Source organism: Dasypus novemcinctus, chromosome 13 (genome assembly GCF_030445035.2).
Source record: "Dasypus novemcinctus isolate mDasNov1 chromosome 13, mDasNov1.1.hap2, whole genome shotgun sequence".
NCBI classification, from domain to species: domain Eukaryota; kingdom Metazoa; phylum Chordata; class Mammalia; order Cingulata; family Dasypodidae; genus Dasypus; species Dasypus novemcinctus.
In genome coordinates this window covers 19,673,266-19,689,815 of record NC_080685.1, presented here as the reverse complement: position 1 = coordinate 19,689,815, position 16,550 = coordinate 19,673,266, and the positions used below count along the sequence as shown (strand labels likewise).

Here is a 16,550-nt window from a genome sequence, read left to right as displayed (position 1 = left end):
GTGGCTAGTCTCATTTAATTGTCACTGCTATTATCATCCCTATTGTACTGATGAGAAACCCAAAGCTTAGAGAACTAAGTTGCTAGTGCAGCCAGAATTCCAAATAAGAGGTCCGACTCCAGGTCTTGTACTCATTACCTCTTCACTGTACAGCCTAAGGACAGCCTGCTGTGGTTTCCTTTTGGATTTACAGAAGTCTGTGACTGGACTTTTTTTTTTTCTTTTAACGGCAGTGAAACATATTCTTTCTCTCTTTTTAATGGTTAGTAAAGAAGGAAGGTCAGGGAGAGAAGATGCAAACTAAAAATATTCTAAAGTAAACTTAAGGTGTAGCATGAAACTACATAACCCAGAAATGGAATGTTTTGGTCACTGGGTGGTACCCTGTTCTTGGAACTGTTTTCTATGTCTGAGAATGTTGTTGTTTTTTAATCAGCTGCTGAAAATATCAGAGATGCCTCTGAAATATACTTATGAGTAGTAAATGTAAGATATCCTTTTCTTTCTCATGTTTTAATACTTTAAAAATATTTTAATAACCACTTTGAAGGATTTGAAGACTTTTTTAAGACTAAATTCTTTGCTCTTAGGATTGTTTACACTTACTAATTGAATGGAGAAGTAAGACGTCATGTGCTGCTCCTATAAACTGCTTTCAGTTTTACAAAGCACTTTCATATCCATTATCTTGCTGAATTCTTGTAACAGTCCAAAAAAGTAGGTAGGAAGGGCTTGAGAGGTAGAACTTGATAAGTCCATGGCCTTAGCTAATAAGTCATATATCTAGGACCACAAGTTTCCAGAAGGCAAGCACCTCCCCTTAATCATCTTTTCAACCAGTGTCTAAAACAGTGTTGTTTTATTTTTCTGGCTACTAAAACAAATACTGTACTATGGGTTGGAATTTATTGGCTTACAATGTCAGAGGCTAGAAAGTTTGCTTTCCCCAGAGTTGGTATCTTCTGGCCGTCCAGCGATCTTTGGGGTTCCTGGCTTGTCCCTCACATGGTTGTGCACATGTGATGCCTTCTCCTTTCTCTTCTGGGTTCCATTGACTTCCAGCTTCTGGCTGCTCTCAGCGGCTTCTCTGTCTTAATTTCACTCTACTTATCAAGAACTCCAGTAATGTAGATTAAACCCCTTGATTGTACACTTTGGATGGATTGTATGGTATGAGGATAAAACTGTTTTAAAAAAAAACACCAAAAAAACCAACCTGATTGAGTTGGGCTATATCTTAGATGAAGTAACAGTGCCAGCTGGGCCCTGAGACTCAGCGTAGTTGCAGCAGCTACTCTCTAGTGGATGGGACTCACTCAGGACAGCTAACAAGGAGGTGAGGATGGCCAATCTTGAAGAGATCTTATTTACATTGGGTCCACCCCACCAAAATGTGGACCGAGACCAAGAACATGTCCAAACTGGGGTATATAATTCAGTCCACCATAAGTGTCTAGAACAGAGGAAACACCAAGTAATTGTTGCTGAATGAATGAATGAATATTACTCAAGTATGGGGCTTTAAAAAAAATTTTTTTTAATTTTTATTTTTTTATTAAATTGTCTTTTTTTTTAAAGATACATAGATCACAAAAAATATTACTTTAAAAAATATAAGAGGTTCCCACATACCCCACACCCCTCCCCCACTACTCCCACGTCAACAAGGTATGGCACTTTTGAAATACAAATCCAAATTCTAGAATCTGGACTAGACCATCTTAGCATCCATTAAGCACCGTTTTATTGAGTACCTACAAGGTAAGAAACATTGATTAAGCTTCATGTTTCAGTAGTTACTGACCCCAACAAGATGCATAAACTATGCTTGGGGATGTCAGAAGCTGGTAGAAGCTCCTTGAAAGTAGGACCTTGCTAGTGAGGTGGCCGTCACTCCAAACAGTAAACTGCACACCAGGCATCACTTGAATGTTCTATGATAAAGATGGTTTGGAAGTTGACTGTGGAGAGTTTAAAATCAAGTGATGAACTATTGTGATTAGTAATCGAAGAAAATGTGGCATTGATGTGGAGAAAGTGGCCATGGTGGCTTCTGGGGGTAGGGATTGGAATGGGAGGAAGAGATGTGATGTGGGGGTGTTTTCGGGACTTGGAGTTGTCCTGGATGGTGCTGCAGGGACAGTTACCGGACATTGTATGTCCTACAATGGCCCACTGGGTGGACTGTGGGAGAGTGTGGGCTATGGTGTGGACCATTAACCATGAGGTGCAGCGGTGCTCAAAGATGTATTCACCAAGTGCAATGAATGTTATGAGGGGAGGGGAGGAGTAGGGGTGAGGGGTGTGGGGGGTATATGGGGACCTCATATTTTTTTAATGTAACATTAAAAAAATAAGGACAAAAATAAAAAGCAAGTGAAGAATACTTGTGAGGAATAACTACTGAGAAAATTCTTCTAAAAAAGGACCACAAGTGAAGGAGGCTTTCTCCTCTCTTTCTCTACTCTGTTATAGGCCAAGGATAGCTCCATAGTTCAGGAGCTGTGGTTCATGTCTTAGTGTCAGGGCAAACGTCAAAAAATCATAGGTTGAGACCAAGGAAATAGGATTTCAAATAAGTTATTAATAAAACGCTTAAGAGGAAAAAGAACCACTACCAGATTATGGGTTTTTACCACAAAAACCACCAATAATGGTTTAGAGAGCAATGGAGGGTGAAAAAATGTTTATACTCATATTTTAAGGGGGTATCTATTTTGTTTGGAATTTCCTATTTTAAATGCAAGGTTTTTCTTCTTCAAAATGCATGTTTTTATCTAAAACAGAACCTCGGGTTTTGTGAAACTTTTAAGTTCCTTTGTAGCAGTTGCTTGTTGCAACTCACAGAGTTATGGGTGATTAAAATTTTTATGTGGTTTGGGAGTATACAGTTAAATATCAATTATTGAGAACCTAACAAAGAAAAACTTAAATAACTGGCACATTTTACTTCGTTTACCTTAATAGCAATAAATATCAAGCTTGCAGCAGACATCTTTTCAAAAGTGCAGTATTGCTTACGACTGAGAAGAAAAATATATTCCCCTCAATTTCCTGTATTTTCAGTATCTACACTGATATATATATGATGATAAGTAGTAATTGTCCAGAGCATGGCTTCACAAAATGTGGTCCTTGAACCATCTGCATTTATTAAAATATGGATTATTGGGCCCCACCCATCACAATATATGGAGATGGGGTCTATGATTCTCCATTGAAAACAAGTACTTCAAGTGATAGTTTTGTGCACATTAAGTTTGAGAAGCACTGGTCTAGACTGAGAGGCCCAGAATTGTTTTCTGAAGCATCAATTCAGAAATGATATATTAATTACCAAGGCAGAAAATAGATAATCACAAGTCTAATAATGAAAACAAAAATGGCTCTTTTGTTTAACCATTTTAGTCAATACAATTAATAGTCTAGCATTCCAGTTAACTGAAATTTACTGTATGTAGAAATGAAACAGGCTAAATAACTTTTAAAAAATGAATGATAAACCAGCAGAAAGCAAGGGTAAGAACAGCTTCTCCAAAAGTACGAGAACATCATCAAGAGAAGTAGTCATCTTGGATAACATTTGGTGATCATTTGAGAACTTGTGAAGTTCCCCCACTTCTCAGATGAAGAACCAATACACATTAAAGTGCCACAGCACTGGCCTAACACTTTATTAACATTCTTCATTATTAAAACCCAAACAGTCCCACAAAGCTGTTTGTTCTTCCTTGCCTGGCACCATGTGCTGATGGTTATCCTGTTCTTCAGCTCTTTACATTTGGTTCCTTAGACACCTTGGAGCCTCAGTACACATGAAGGATGTCAACAGAATATGTCCCATAGTTCTGAATGTTTTCCTTGAGCTTTTGGTAATTGACTCAAACTGTCCCCCTTCTCTCCAGGGCAGAGATGTAACATTGACATTGATGAATGTGCCTCTAATCCCTGTCGCAAGGGTGCAACCTGTGTCAACGATGTGAATGGTTTTCGCTGTATGTGCCCTGAGGGGCCCCATCACCCCAGCTGCTACTCACAGGTGAACGAGTGCCTGAGCAACCCCTGCATCCACGGAAACTGTACTGGAGGCCTTAGTGGGTGAGTAGCTGCCATGTCCTAATAACTTCTTATTGACCTTTGTCAGTACTATCACTGTCTAGTACTGGCGATACCCTTCAGAAGGCAGTTAGGAACTTGAACTGAGAATTGACTGAAGATTGTGCTAGTCTGTGACAGGACCTTCAGAATCACCACTTCATCCCTGGAAATTGTCCTTCTCCTTGCCCTGACTGAGTATCTAAATGGAAAATAACGAGGAATGTCTCCCTTGTCTAGGTAGTCAGTGAGGACCCATGAAGAACCCAGAGTTGTTTTATGAGTCTTCAACTATTGTATTTTAGTTCTTATTGCGAGATTGAGTTCTGAAGAATATTTAGTCTTTGACTTTTTCCCCCTGCTTAAAAATAGCTCAGCTGTGTTCCATCACAGAATCAGTGTGTGCTGCTGAAGTAGAGATGGCTTTAGACGTGGCACTGATAAAACATCTGCAGTGTGCAAGTTTGGTATGTGTTGGCATGCAGGTTTCTAGAATCAGAGTATGATCTTAGGTTCTAAGAGATAGTCTTATACTCTTGCTGTGTTTGCCAGAGGACAGGGCTCTGGGCATTACTATTAGCTGGTCTTTCAGTAGGTGAAAGGATGAAGAATGAATATAGAGCTAAATAGGAAATAAGGTTATTTTCCAAATGAATTAACTCAGTCCCCCTGTTTCAGAGTATAACAGCTTTTAAAGCACCCCAAGCCATCTATGTTTTTCCTAAAGATCTCCCGACAAAGAGGCTATAATTTCCTGATATCACATGCTAAGTGCAAATTGGGAGCAATATATGTATTTTTCAAATATCTTCATTTTTGTTCCTTTTCCTTCTCAGTACCCCAGGTGCTTTCTGGGCCAGGGTTTCAGGTCAGAACAAAGCATGACTTGTAAGTCAGACATACCAGGAGTTCTTCAGAGAGGCTGGAGTCCCTGATACTGACCTATTTCCTGGGTATCTAATTTGTACCAGAAACAAGTGTCCCTAAGATTTTCTTTTACTTTAGTTTTATGTATAAGAAAAGACATGGTGCAAATTTATCCCTGTTAATATTTCCTTCAAATTGGCACAACATTTTGTATAAACCATTGTTTACATAAAAGACAATTCTAATCATTTACTTTATCTAGCTTCTTGGTGAGCCAGGGAAGCACCAGGTAGGCTTCCTCACTGGATACATGAGATGGGACCGTGAGAGTCACACCAAGTGTAAAATGATCCAAGTACAGGTCTAAAGAGAGCAGACATGAGAATGACTTCCCTATGTGCTCCTCTGCACCCTCTGTTCTTCACCAAGTCCTGTATTTTATCCTGTGACTCAACCTGTAGAGTTATCCTTCCACAGTGAAGAATTCCATCTTCTTTCAGATATAAGTGCCTCTGTGATGCAGGTTGGGTTGGCATCAACTGTGAAGTGGACAAAAATGAATGTCTTTCCAACCCATGCCAGAATGGAGGAACTTGTGACAACTTGGTGAATGGATACAGATGTACTTGCAAGAAGGGCTTTAAAGGTAAAAGCAGAATTACTTGTTTCTAACCCTTCTTCGCCTCCTTGTTGCCTCCTGCTTGACTCTTCATTCCCCTTTCCTTTCTCCCCTTCATTCACCTAATAAGCATCAGTTGAGCACTAAGTATTTGTAAGGTACTTGGGAATAAAAACATAGATAGGTATGAATTCTTACCTTCAACCTCACACAGAGGTGAGTTTTTGAAACTGCTATTTAAGGTGAAGAATCAACTTGTAGAGCCTGGAACAAGTGATCTAATTCTAAGCTTCTTGGTGCAGGTAGTTTTATGAAAATTCAAAAGAGAAATATGGAAGTACAGTGAAAATATTTTCTTTACTATAATTATGGTAGCAACAATATTATGAAAGAATCCAGGTGCTCAGAGCCCTTCCCACAAACCCTCTTCCGCATTCTTAGTTAGTTACTCTCCTACAGTCTTACAGAAAAATGCATAGTGGAGGGAATTGTATAAAAGCATTTTTTTTTAGTTGTTACTGTTGTATTTCTAACATCAATTTTCTCCTGGAAACTCAGGAGAGCAAAAATTTGGAAAATTTGTGGGTAAATTGTTTATTTTACACTCATCTGTCTACTCATTCATGTATTCCTCTACTCAAGTATTTTGTGTCCAAGTGATTAATTATATCATTAGGTTTTAGAGTTACTTCATTTACTTGAAATTTTTCTCATTTCATATTTCAGTCATTAATTTTCTGATATATTACATTATGTTTGTATAGAAGCATAGGTTTTAAAGCATATTTGTTTCTTTATTGCATTGAGCCTTGCTTCTCAATGAGAAAAGTAAAAAATCAAAATGTCAAATTCGGGGAGCAGGTGTAGCTCAGTGGTTGAGTGTTTGCTTCGCATGTATGGAGTCCAGGGTTCAATTCCCAGTACCTCCTAAAAAAAAAAAAAGTCAAATCCAAGGTTATGTATTTCGTGAACAGCAGAGTACACCTGGAACCTAAATCTCCATACTCCAGCAGCATCATATTTTTTTGCAGTAGTGTAATTCCTCTGTTAAGGCTCTGTGCTAAGCCCTTTTGACGATATAAAGAAATTCCTTGTATTTGAAGGTGTATTAGACTTGCGGAGCATTAGACTATTCCATTCTTCCATTCATCCTTTTGACTAGCCATTGTTTTTTTATGTTAGGGACTTTCAGTGAAGTGAATGGTTAGGAGTTCTATGGGTCTGAGAAACTAATGCAGTTTCTGAGGTGTTCAACTTTTACCACCAGAAGAATTGGTTAGTAATTGAGATGAGGAGGCTGACAGAAGGTTCCACTGTTTTGTTTTTTCCCCTTTTCTGTCTACAGGCTATAATTGTCAGGTGAATATTGATGAATGTGCTTCAAATCCATGTCTGAACCAAGGAACCTGCTTTGATGACATAAGTGGCTACACTTGCCACTGTGCTCTCCCATACACAGGTGAGTCCTCCAGGTGCCAGCCAGAGGCCAGCGTGGATGCTTGGCTTGCCATGCCAGTCAGAGCATCTGCGTCTCAGGATGCACATCTGTGAGGCAATGATACTGCTCTGAGGAATCACTCCCCGGTGGCCTTTCTTGATCTCCCAGATCATTTCTTGAGCTTTGAGAAAACATTGCAGCCTCCCAAGACACAAGTGGTGGGGAAACCCATTTACCTTCCATTTATCTCCTTTGTAGTTTAGTGTGTTTTAAAAATTATAATTATGGCTGGAAACTGGTACATGGCTTACTGTGTAGTCCATCTTTTGAATGTACCCAGTGTCCCCATGGTCTGCACTCTTAGGCTCAGTTTCAATAATACAACTACCATTTATGGATAATTTGCTATATTCTAAACACTTTACATACATTGAGTTATTTAGGCCTGTGCTCACAATATTGCTGCGAAGTAGAAATTCCTATTGCTGTGTTATATACAAGGAAGCTGAGGCAAAAAGAAGGTACTTGCTGAAGGTCATAAAGGTAAATGGTAGAGCTCGGATTTGTCCCTAAGACTCTCTGAACCCACTCTTAACTGCTATTCTATACCTCACTTTAGTGCCACAACCTCTCACTCAGCCAGGTCCTGGCCCTTGGCTTGCTGTTATATGGGTGCGACTTCCTTTCACACCAGCTGTTCTTCATTTGTGTGCTCGGGACATTTCTTCGTTTCCATCCTGTCTTATTGCTGTCTTGTGATTGGCTGTATTTAGATGGCGTGATCACCTCCTTGTCATCCGTTTTCTTCATCCATGGCTGACAAAATGGAAGCATGGCTAAAGGCTTTCCATGTTTTACCAGTGCCAGCTTGGTTCATGGCCTCATAGATATAGGAGGTCCCTAACCATCCCCAGGAAAAGATAGTATAAATAAAGCCATTATGCAGTTATGGTGCTGATCCTATTTGCCGATGCTGAGAAGATAATTTCACTTGCAACCATAAAAACTGAGAATTTACGGCTGTGGGTATAAGCAGGTGTCCCCATGCTCAGTCACGGCATAAGGCTTACCCAAGTGTGACTTAGGGTGTACAGCTCATTTTTGGAAAATTTATTTGGTCATCATACTTTTCAGATCCTGTGAAATTTTTTGACTACAGTCTGGCTATTGATTTTTCTTTAGACAAGGATCCCAATTATAAAAGAATTAACTACGTCGGAATTTTGAAAAATTATAATTGACCGAAAATGCAAGCAAATTGGAATTTAGTGGTGAGTGTGGCTAAGGTTCCTAAGCTTCCCTGAGCTTGTCCAGCGTGAAGAGAATTAAGCAACATTGTTTTCCCCATGAGCCACTTTACTATCCAGACACATTAAAAACTCATTGGGCAGAGACACTAAAAAAAAAACAAAAACAACAAACTCATTGGGAAGTTCAGTGAAAAACTGATTTTTTTCTTTCCAAATAAAGGATTTTAGACTGAAATTAAAACTTGTGTTATAATAACTTGACTTTAAAAGCAACTGTCCTTCCCTCTTTAATAAAAGCACCCTTATTTTGAAATTATTTGCTGGAAGCTAATCTTTAACATACTGAATTTCTTGGTTTAATGAAATCCATGGCCTTTGGCTGCTTTGGATGCATAAGAACAAAATAACTCTGATAGTGATATAACTTTAATAATAAAAGAGAAGAGCTTTCTGTAAATAAATAAATAACTGGGGGGACCATGAGAAAATCTTACATCTGCATTTCTATCTAGCGGCAATTATTTGAAAAGTTTTTTTAATTAGCTATCAGATGAATTTGAATATTTTAAAATTTGATTTTAAAAAAAGACCTTTAGTAGCTGATTTATAGTTTCCGAAGTGTTTCACATTCTTTAGGGCATTTAATTTTCATGGTGACTCTGTATGGGCAGTATTCTCATCACCCCCATTTTACAGACTGGAAACTCACTGTTATAGACTAGCAGAAACTTGTCCAGGTATGAATGCTAGTAATTACTGGAGTCAGAAGTTCGTACCAAGTCTTCAGCCTGGATCCCTGCGTTTTCACTACTCTAAGCTGCCCAGAAGAAGCATAATCCTTCAGAAGCCAGAAAACTGCTCTAACTCTTGAAGGAGACAGTTTTAATACCAGATACGGAAACTCAGGAAGTAGGCATTTTTGAACATAATTGGGAAAGTGTGCATTGTTACATCATAAGGCAGTTTAACATGAGGTTAAAAAAAATCTTAAAAAATGTGCTAATCTTGGATTCCGCTATATCACTTTTAGGAATATCTTAAGGAAATAATGAACAATGAGTGCAAAGGTTTTATTTACAACATTTAAAAAAAATTTTTTTATTTATTTCTCTCCCCTTCCCCCCCCACCCCGCCCCCAGTTGTCTGCTCTCTGTGTCCATTCACTGTGTGTTCTTCTGTGACCGCTTCTATCCTTATCAGCGGCACTGGGAATCTGTGTTTCTTTTTGTTGCGTCATCTTGTGTCAGCTCTCCATGTGTGCAGCGCCATTTCTGGGCAGGCTACACTTTCTTTCATGCTGGGCAGCTCTCTCTATGGGGCACACTCCTTGCGTGTGGGGCTTCCCTATGCGGGGGACATCCCTGCGTGGCAGAGCACTCCTTGCACACATCAGCACTGCACATGGGCCAGCTCCACACGGGTCAAGGAGGCCTAAGGTTTGAACCGCAGACCTCCCATGTGATAGACGGATGCTCTATCCATTGGGCCAAGATTGCTTCCTTACAACATTTCTTATTTTAGCATGTTTATATTTTAATGCTCAAAATTGGACTGAAAGGTATTAAGACCAGGAATTAATTGAACAAATGTGAAATGGAAAAAAAAACAAACAGTTCATTGATAGGACACTACAGAGCTATTAAAATTTTATAACAGATAGTTTTACACATGGTTTTCAAACTTTTTTTTCTTTAGCACCAGATTCCTCTTTTCAAACAGAACCACACTGAAGTGTTATAAATAAAAGACTATAGATGAACTTTTCTGGTTGAAGTAAGAGCTATACCAAGATTTGTGCTCCCACCACTCCAGTTGCATTGCTGAAAATAAAACCTAAGGCTCTTAGATCACAGTTTGGAAACCATGTCCAGAAAGTAATATCGTGGTGGACTTTGAAGTCAGAAGACCTGGATTTGAATCCAAGCTCTGACGTTAGCTGTGTCACCTCGGACTCTTTTACCTCTCTTAGTGCCCAATTTTCATAATTTTAAAAATGAGAAATGTAATATCCCCTCAAAAAGTTATTGCCATTGGAGGAGCTCCATAAATGTTAGTTCACGCCTGCCTTTTTGAATTTATAGTTTCTAAAACATGTGAGTGTGCTCAATAATAACAGTCAGGATTTGAGTAGCCCAGTAATCACTGAGCGCTCATTCTATTTACCAGGCTCTATGCTAATATGGACTTTGAATGCATTTATGTTTCATTTAATCCTCAAAAAGCCCCTGTGAGTTAAGTGGTATTCTTTGGAAGACTCCGAGAAGAAAACTTGCCTGAGGGCACTCAGTTCATAATGTCAGAAACAAGACTCAAAGGACCATACGCCTCTCGGATTCCAAAGCCTCTCGATCACTACTTTAGCATTTAAGCCTGAGAACTTTCGCTGGTACATATTTTGGGGAAATTTCCATTTCCTTGGTCAGTTCCCCATCATAACACTGTTTGCTTTACAGGCAAGAACTGTCAGACTGTGCTGGCTCCCTGTTCCCCAAACCCTTGTGAGAATGCTGCCGTTTGCAAGGAGGCACCTGATTTTGAGAGTTACACCTGCCTGTGTGCTTCTGGCTGGCAAGGTAACAACATGGGAGTGGAGAAGCCAAGGGAAAAAGATGCAGTCCGAACTTTAAACCAAGTGGTCAGGTTATCAGATGGCATGGCGGGCGCTGGTCTCCTGAGGTTTGGCTTGCCCATCTTTGTCAACAGCAGGTGTTGTACCAGAACTAACACACATCCCAGTCTGTTAGCCATGTCTTTGGCGCCCCCTAGTGGCGGGAAGACTACCCAAGCTTCTCAAACCAAGACATGTAACATAAGGGGATTTGGGTACCTTGGCAGCAACTTCTCAGAAGCCCCGCCTAGAAGCCCTCGTGAGACTTCCCAAACCAGGAGATCAACCCTGTAGTATCCCACCCACCCCCAGAGAAGCTCAGGTCCCACACAGATGTGGATGGGAATCAGCTTTCAAAGACTGGGCCATCCTTACCCTTGTGTTCTAGGTAAGCGGTGCACACTTGACCTTGACGAGTGTGTCTCCAAGCCCTGCCTGAACCATGGTGTCTGCCACAACACCCAGGGCAGCTACCTGTGCGAGTGCCCTCCAGGTTTCAGCGGCATGGACTGTGAGGAGGACATCAATGACTGCCTTGCCAGTGAGTATGCCAGCCAGCTCAGGAGCCCGCTTGGGGAGAGAAAGGCACATATGGAACAGAGAAGTGGAGGCAGCTGCCTCTTCTAAGCAGTGGGACTGGCTATACTGATCACATCCATTGGTATTTTAATACTAGTATTCAAAAAATTTTTCTCTTTGAAACTGTGTCTTTAGGAGTTGAGATAATGGTATCTCTTTTAAGCATTCCCCTAGTAGATTTTGTACAATGAAAAAGTGGACGTAATGCAGTGATACGTTTTCTAAAAAAAGATATATTGAAGTATAATTAACATGCAATAGACTGCACATATTTAAAGTACACAGTTCGACATAAGACACCCATGAAACCATCACTCAAGGTAATGAATATATTTAGATGTTTTCCCAGTCCTTTTGTACTAAACTCTCCTTCCCACCTTCTTACCACTATGTGACAAATAGTGGAAAAAATATATATGTCCAGGCACAATTGAGGGAGAAATTTAAGGGAAAAGGATCAAACTTTTGGTGTTCCTTCCTTTACTAAATGTAAATGTCATTCAAAAATCTTAGTATCTTTTCTGATGTGAAGTAGCACCAGCAGATTGTAAATACAATTAGTTAAAAATAATTCAGTGACTTATGGTGAGTTCCCTGAAAGATACTATGGAAATTATAGTAGCTGTATACTGTGGGTTAGCAAGGTATAAAGTGATTTTTGTAATTGCTCTAATAGAGGTAGCACGTGAGCCTTAGAATGAAATCAGTTTAACAGATGAATAAGGTATATTAAATATCCCATATCCACCAAATGTTTATAACCTGTCTTTGCAATTATATATATATTTAATATATTTTTAAAAGATGTATATCACACAAAATGCAAGTGTGTTTTAAGGTTCCTAAAAACATAGCTTCATCTAGTTTTTCTTGTACTGATTTATATGACATCTGTATTGCAGAAGGCCATGCTCTGACAGTTACTCAAAATCTTTTGATTAATTGCCATGAGTACAAAATGCTAAGATCAAGCTATATGATGCTCAACATTTTTAAAAAATCTTTGTTTCCTAAGGTAATTTAAATCTAAAAATTAATCAGCACAAGGGACTGATATAACATGCCTGGAATAAATTGAACATTATCTTCTCCACTCATCACCCCCTCACTGCCACCACACACACCTTTTGAAAATCTTTATTGATTAATTTTCCTGAGATTTGTATATTAGGAGCACATATTTGATTTGCAAATGTATGGAGGACAAGTGTAAATTATATAACTTTTGATTTTTACAAAGCCATTAGTGGCAATGCAGGTAAAATGTGTACCAGTTATCAAACAGGTTAGGAATCTTAGGCAAATGATATGAAATTCATTTTCACAAAAATGGAGCATTAGGGGGAATACGGGTGCAAAGACTTTAAGCATATAAAAGGTACAATCACTACTGCACTTGGCATGGCTTGGCTCAGGTCTCTTATCTTTATGAGTCTAAGATGACCCTGACCTGCTGCTAAGAGTTCTCATTCTTGGGTATAAATGGCTTAGATCCTTGCCAGAATGGAGCTTCCTGTGTGGATGGAGTGAACACTTTCTCCTGCCTCTGCCTTCCGGGGTTCACTGGGGATAAGTGCCAGATAGACATGAACGAGTGTCTGAGTGAACCCTGTAAGAACGGAGGGACCTGCTCTGACTACGTCAACAGTTACACCTGCAAGTGCCAGGCAGGATTTGATGGCATCCACTGCGAAAACAACATTGAGGAATGCACTGAGAGGTGAGCCACTCATGTTCCCAGACCCCAATATCCGACAGGCAAAAGGAGAGGAGAGTGCAGCGCTGGCTGGGCAGGGAGGAGGCATCCAGGAGGGCCCGCTTTCACAAGCCTCTCTCATTCCCAGTTCCTGGCCCCTGTATAGAATATATATAGAGAGAGTCATACACAGGTAGTCATATAGTTAGACAGTCAAAGCTTAGTGGGATAAAAATCATCATTGATTTCCAGCTCAGGGATCAGAGCTATAATTCCGTTCCATTCTCCTCTTGGACTCCTGTTCATTTCAGCTGAAAATTCATCTAGAAGTGTCTATTCCTGCATGCTTCATCAAGTAATTTATAGGGGATTTGTTTTGTTTTATCAACAAGTTCTGCTTCTCTTTCATAAAGAAATCTGAGGTCACAGATGTTTATTTAGCACATTTCATATAAGTTAAATTGATGTAGGGAAAAAATGAATTGTGATACATGGAAAAACTACAGAAGGATTGGGCAAAGCCTGGGAAACTTGACTTTCTCTCGTATTCTATAGTGAGCTCAGCCTTCTAGATACTCCTACGCCTTCTGGTTATAGAGAGGCAGCTGGTGCTTAGCTTCTGGCACCAGAAGCCCTGAATTTGGAAGAAGGTGAAATTTACTGAATGTGGGAGTTTGGGGAGGGTTTGGGGTATTTTTATGTAGGGTTTTGCCTCTTAGAATGCAGAAAACTTAACTTTTTGAAAAGTGAGGTCAGAGGACCTGGGCTTCGTGGCTGACGTCGTTCTCCGTGTGCTCCGTAGCTCCTGCTTCAATGGTGGCACGTGTGTTGATGGGATTAACTCCTTCTCCTGCTTGTGCCCTGTGGGCTTCACTGGTCCCTTCTGCCTCCATGAGATCAACGAGTGCAGCTCTCACCCGTGCCTGAATGAGGGAATGTGTGTTGATGGCCTGGGTACCTACCGCTGCACCTGCCCCTTGGGCTACACTGGGAAAAACTGTCAGGTAATTAATCCCCACACTACACACACTCATTTTCTAGGCAGAAAATTCTGGGTCTCAGGGATATTTCCCTGAGATAAATCTGGGTAACTTCCTAGTAGGTGGTGGATTCATGGACAATATGATAAGGATTAACAAGCCTAACCAAGCTTGCTAATAACAGGCTTACTGCAGAACTGCAGGATCTGCTGAAAATGTGTATGGGAAATAAGTGCCTGTGTATTTTTTACATTGGGAATAGAGAAAAGAAAATAAAGAATAGTCAAGACAAACTCTTTGAATGACAGATGTAATATTAAAGGGATAATAATAATTACCATGGTTTTGAAATGTTGTAATACTCTCAAAGCCAAACTAGTCACACATGGTTTTCTTGTTCTGTTTTGTTTTTTTGTATATATATATTTTTAACGTTTTGATTCATGATGTATTTGTTAAAATTTCCTGGTTATTTTTGTTTGGCAGAGCTCAGTTTGGGAAATAGAGTTTTTATCTTTTTAAAATTTTATTATTCGTGATACCTAGTCCAATAATGAGACAAACTAGAAAAGGTGAAAATCTTGTTTTTGGCTCTTGTTATCCCATCAATTAGTGCCCTGTTACTGCTCCGTATTCCCAGTATTCTCATTCAGGGCCCATCTGAGGACCTCTTAGAGTTTCATGGGCAGTGTTTCTTCAGCCCCCAACTCCTGTCTTAGCAGGAGTGTCTCTGTGGGGAGGGATTGAGGAAGTGATCTCTGGAATCTGAGAGGACCAGATCCACATCCTGGTTCGGCCACCTTCAAGTCATCTGATCTCAGAAAAGTTCCTTAATACCTTCAGTCTTCAGTTTCCTTGTGTGCAAAACGACTCCCATTGTTGTGGTGGCAGAAGAAACCAATGCATGTTCCTTACACATAGTAATTGCACAATAATCTGGTGAACTATTATTTCTTTTCTCTTTTCCTTCTTCCCTCCAAAATTATTCGTGTATTTACCGTGCTTTCAATTAATGGAGAGAGGGGATCACTTGGATCAGTTCTTTTACACAGTGTTGGGAATGAACAAGTGACCTAGGAATGGAAATTTTTAAAATACAATATGTTGACCCACCCTTCCATACCTGGGATAAAACCCACTTTTTTGTTTGTTTGTTTGCTTTTGAGGTACCAGGTCCAGAGATTGAACCCTGGTCCTCATATGTGGGAAGCTGACACTCAACCGTTGAGCCACATCAGCTCCCCTGAGTTGGGTTTTTCCTTTGTTTGCTTTTTTTTTGTTTTTAGGAGGCACTGGGGACTGAACCCAGGACCTCCCATGTGGGAAGCAGGCACTTAACCACCTGAGCCACATCGACTTCCCACACATAGTTTTTTTGTTTTTTAAATGACTGACACCCTCATTTCAGCCTCCTTTATTTTTATTTGTTTATTTATTTTCCCTCCTCCCTGCTGTTTTTCCTGTCTGTGTCCATTCACTTTGTGATCTTCTATATCTATTTCTCTTTTTGTCTTCTCTTCTCATCTTTGTCCTCTAGGATTCACCAAGATTCGATCCTGGGTTCCTCTGATTGAAGAGAGGTTCCCTGTCAGTCTTGCCACCTCAGTTCCTGGTCTCTGCTGCACCTCACCTTGACTCTCCCCTTTCTCTCTCTTTTGTTGAGTCATCATCTTGCTGCGTGACTCACTTGTGTGGGCACTGACTCACCGCGCGGGCGCTCACACGGGCCCTTGGCTCACCGCGTGAGCGCTGGCTCACCACGGGGGCACTCAGCTCACCATGTGGGCACTCTCACGGGCACTCAGCTTGCCACACAGGCCCGAGGCCTACCACACGGCTCACCACGCGGCTACTGGGTTGCCACACAAGCATGCTTTCTCTTCTTCTCTTTCACCAGAAGGCCCCAGGGATCAAACTGTGGTCCTCCCACATGGTAGGCAGAGGCCTTATCACTTGAGCCACAGCTGCTTCCCCACACATAATTTTAATTCAAATATATAAACATTTTCATAGACTCTAGTCCTTTCTTTTCATGGAGGAAGAAACTGAACCTCGGAGAACTAGAGTAACTTTTTCCAGGTTGCATACCAGAAGACATTTGGTTTAATTTTACACTACTACACCTCAAACAGCAATAGAATGGGAGCACTCCAGTGGTCTTAGGACTCAATGGCCAAACTTAACTTGACTACCAGGGTATGCTCCAGTACTGGCTGCATTGGACATGCAGCCACCTCTGCATATTAAACAACTTGCTGCTGATTCAGTGGCATTTATTTGGCTTTGCATGGTGGGAGATTAGAGGTGCCTGCAAAGTCTTCTGCTTTCCCCTATGGCCCTTCTTTCATCTCCCCAGGTGCCAAGCCACCCACCTGTGAATTACAAAGAGAAAGGTGCTGGTTCTCTCCCTCCCTTTGT

At 40.4% G+C, this 16,550-nt stretch overlaps 1 protein-coding gene across 1 annotated transcript in view; it reads left to right on the top strand.

Moving 5' to 3' along the window:
• Positions 1 to 16,550, top strand: part of LOC101438192 (notch receptor 2) — a 146,434-nt gene that overhangs the window by 106,099 nt on the left and 23,785 nt on the right. Inside the window, exons 13-19 of the mRNA XM_012518063.4 lie at positions 3,906 to 4,098; positions 5,463 to 5,608; positions 6,927 to 7,040; positions 10,723 to 10,842; positions 11,266 to 11,418; positions 12,948 to 13,176; positions 13,955 to 14,156. Of these exons, the coding sequence (XP_012373517.2) occupies positions 3,906 to 4,098; positions 5,463 to 5,608; positions 6,927 to 7,040; positions 10,723 to 10,842; positions 11,266 to 11,418; positions 12,948 to 13,176; positions 13,955 to 14,156 (1,157 nt within the window). The remainder of the gene's footprint in view (positions 1 to 3,905; positions 4,099 to 5,462; positions 5,609 to 6,926; positions 7,041 to 10,722; positions 10,843 to 11,265; positions 11,419 to 12,947; positions 13,177 to 13,954; positions 14,157 to 16,550) is intronic.